We start from the raw sequence: 3,332 nt of genomic DNA, 5'->3' as shown, positions 1-3,332 counted from the left end.
ACGCAAGGATCCAAAATATGTCCATTAGGAACAAAACGTTCACCAAACTCTTCAGGTTTTTCAGAATAGAATGACGTAATTGTGTGTTACTTGGGCTCTAATTATTCAACGGGTGCGCGATTGATATTTGCTTTAAATCGGTTTACAGAATTTGGTCCCATTGTAACAAACGAATCACATGTTTATGGATTGATCTAAGTCGGCTCACATTTAGATAATATGACCTTTATCTTATTTCATATTAATGACCTTTTTAATATACCCATAGTGGTGAAGGGTATCATATAGTCGGCCCCGTCCGACTTACTGGTTTAAACAATATTTTTCCTAAGGCCATATAGCAAGTCCCTGTTCCAAGTTTTATTGAAATCGGTTTTGATTTAGATATAGCTCCCATATATATAGTTTCGTCCGATTTTAACTAAATAGTACACCAAAGAGTCAAATTTAGGCCGATTGATACCTAATTTTGCACAACGTACTGAAGTTAGGATAGCCCAACGTCTGCCAGTTTTTATTGAAATCGGTTCAGATTTAGATAAAGCTCCCATATATAGTTTCGAAAAGCGCGCTCAAGCACCTAAAAATACCGAAAATCGGGGGATACCGTTATATGGGGGCTATCAGAAAAAGTGGGTCAATATTTATAAATTTTAGTCGATAAATTTGGAACCCAATAAGAACCCATTGTACCAAATTTCAGCAAATTTGTATGAAGGTATGGGGTACCCTTTATGGGGGCAATGCCTAAGCCTGGGCTGTTGTAGGTCATCTTCGAACTTCACCTGCTTGTACACAAAATACAACTCTATGCAAAATTTTAGAGATTTATCTCAATTCGTTTAGAGTCTAGAGTGATTACAACAGACGGACTGAAATGCTTGATTTACGCTGATCAAGAACATATACGTTATAGGATCGGAATTATGATTTCCATGAGTTATAAACGGAAAAACAAACTCAATATACTCTCCATACTATGGTGGAGGGTATTAACAGATACAAATGTACCCGGTTATTGATCTTAGTGTTAATTACGCTCACACATAGACACATATCACATATTTAATTTAGTCCGATTTCATGTCAATTGTCCTTCATAAATGCGAGGTCTGTTAGGATCTATCTTTTGAATATAGCCAAAGTTGTAAAAGGTATCATATATCATATATTCGGCCCCGTCCGACTTTACTACTTTCCTTACTGGTTTAAATAATATTTTTTCAAGTACTACAGTGGCATGGATTTTTTAGTCTCAATTTAGAGTGGGCGAGTTTACTTGCGGCAAGTCTTTGTTGCAGGAGAGAGGGGCAAGGGGTATAGAATTTGAAAAAAAAATGCCCGTACCGACAATTTTCTCGCCGATGCTGCTACCTTATATACCTTGGTTTCGTGTATTTTGTTTGTAGTGTCAGTAATTTAAAAAACCAATCCAGAACATTGTCACAAAATGTAAAAAAAAAATATTTTTTGAAACCGAATTGCCTTGTATAGACGCATGAATCAAGTTCAAAACAGAACGATAATAATTGCCGCAAGTAAACTCGCCTAATCTAAATCAGGACTTAAAGAATGTTTTTCCAAGTGCCACATAGTTGTGGATTTTTTAAGAATATTTTTCCAAGAGCCATATAGGCGTCGATTTTTTTCAGAATATTTTTTCGAGGGTTATATATACGTCGATTTTTCGAAGAATATTTTTCGAGTGTCATATTGGCGTGGATTTTCCAAATAATATTTTTCCGAGGGCTATATAGACGTCGATTTTTCAAAGAATATTTTCGAATGTCATATAGGTGTGGATTTTATAAAGAATATTTCTCCAAAGGTCGAATAGGCACTGATTTTTTAAAGAATATTTTTCCGAGGATCGTATTGGCGTGGGTTTTATAAATACTATTTTCCAGTGGTCGTATATACATGGATTTTGTAAGGAATATGTTTCCAAGGGCCATATAGGTGTGGATTTTTTAAAGAATATTTTTCCAAGGGCCATTTAGACGTAGATTTACTAAAGAATATTTTTTCAAAACCCCATATGGGCGTGATTTTTTTTAAGAATACAAAAAATTAGATTAGTTGTTCAACATTTTTTATTCGTTCATAATAATTTTGCAATAAATATCACTTAGTATTTGCCAATGCAAGCATTGACGGTAGCTTCAATGGTGTTCAATTGTTGGATGGCAACTTCAGCAGCACCATGAGTGCAGACATCAGCATCATTAGCCATAGCTGGGATACGGACACTGGTGCTTTCACGAATGGTTCTGATGGATTTGCGAGAGCTGTTCAAGTACAAAGTAGCCTTGATGGTCAAATTGGCATAGCAGGTCTTCTTCAAGACTTGATTTTTGTATTTTTGGCACTTTTGGTAGGTGGTGATGACATCATAACCACCGAAGATCAATTGTTGTGTGGCAGCACTGATGTCAGTCATGATATCAGCCGATTCCTTGGCAGCAGCAACACCACAGACACCCATATCACGGTGCATGGCATCAACGGTGGCAGTGACCTTATCCTCCTCAGCAGCAACACATTCCTCGCTTTCGACACGGAGAGCTTCAATGCTTTCGACGGCTTCTTCGACTTGTTGCAAAGGATCCAAAACGATTTCTTCGACGGCATGTTGCAAGGCAACAGCAGTATCCTTGGCAAGTTGGGCCATTTCGTTCAAGACATCATCAACCATGCCTTCATAGTTGACTGGTGGCTGGGCAATGGTACCAGCATTGACGGCAACCAAGCACAAGGCGAAAATTGCGAAAATAGCTTTCATTTTGATTTACTTCGGAGTGAGTACTGATTTCTAATGGCAAATTGTGGTAGTTTTTATACCTAATTCATTATCTATTGTAATCGGATTAAGAAATGGAAATGGGTCGTATTGATAAGCGAAATAGCTTTATCCGTGAAATTCTTTGCGATTATCGTTAGTTGATAAGTAATCAAAATTTGAATAGATTTAACTGATTCGCAAGTGTTTCAAAATATATTCAGAAAAACAGTTTAATAATAATATGACGCAGATTTGTTTTTCAGAGTACCCACAAACTTGAAAATAATATTCTTCTAAAAATCGACGCTTTAGAGGTCCTTGAAAAAAATCTAAAAAAAGTTACACCTTGTTAGTCCCCTGAAAAAAAACCTTTCAAAAATCAATGGATTGTTTTGGATTTTTTTAAATCGGCGATTTGTTGATCTCTAGAAAACAATATTATTATTTAAATCCGCATATAGCTTTCCCTTAAAATATTAAAAAAAAATCCACGCAATGCTGGGTTATTTAAATTGCCGCTTTGTAAATACCTTGGCAAATTATTCTTTAA

General features: G+C 36.0%; 1 protein-coding gene across 1 annotated transcript; it reads right to left on the bottom strand.

Annotated features, from left to right (window-relative positions):
* Positions 1-2,128: 2,128 nt before the first annotated feature.
* Positions 2,129-2,782, bottom strand: LOC133323173 (uncharacterized). The gene has a single exon (XM_061532128.1). The coding sequence runs from the start codon at positions 2,780-2,782 to the stop codon at positions 2,129-2,131; it is 654 nt and encodes a 217-aa protein (XP_061388112.1).
* Positions 2,783-3,332: the final 550 nt, after the last annotated feature.

This window comes from Musca vetustissima, unplaced genomic scaffold (genome assembly GCF_032173495.1).
Source record: "Musca vetustissima isolate MV318-11 ecotype Yass unplaced genomic scaffold, APGP_CSIRO_Mvet_v1 utg3943, whole genome shotgun sequence".
Lineage (NCBI taxonomy): Eukaryota > Metazoa > Arthropoda > Insecta > Diptera > Muscidae > Musca > Musca vetustissima.
The sequence above is the reverse complement of the archived record's forward strand: the minus strand, read 5'-3'. Positions and strand labels throughout refer to the sequence as shown.

What these genes read in the sequence shown, in the direction of transcription:
- LOC133323173 (XM_061532128.1), bottom strand. Translation starts at nt 2,782, where the DNA reads ATGAAAGCTATTTTCGCAATTTTCGCCTTGTGCTTGGTTGCCGTCAAT.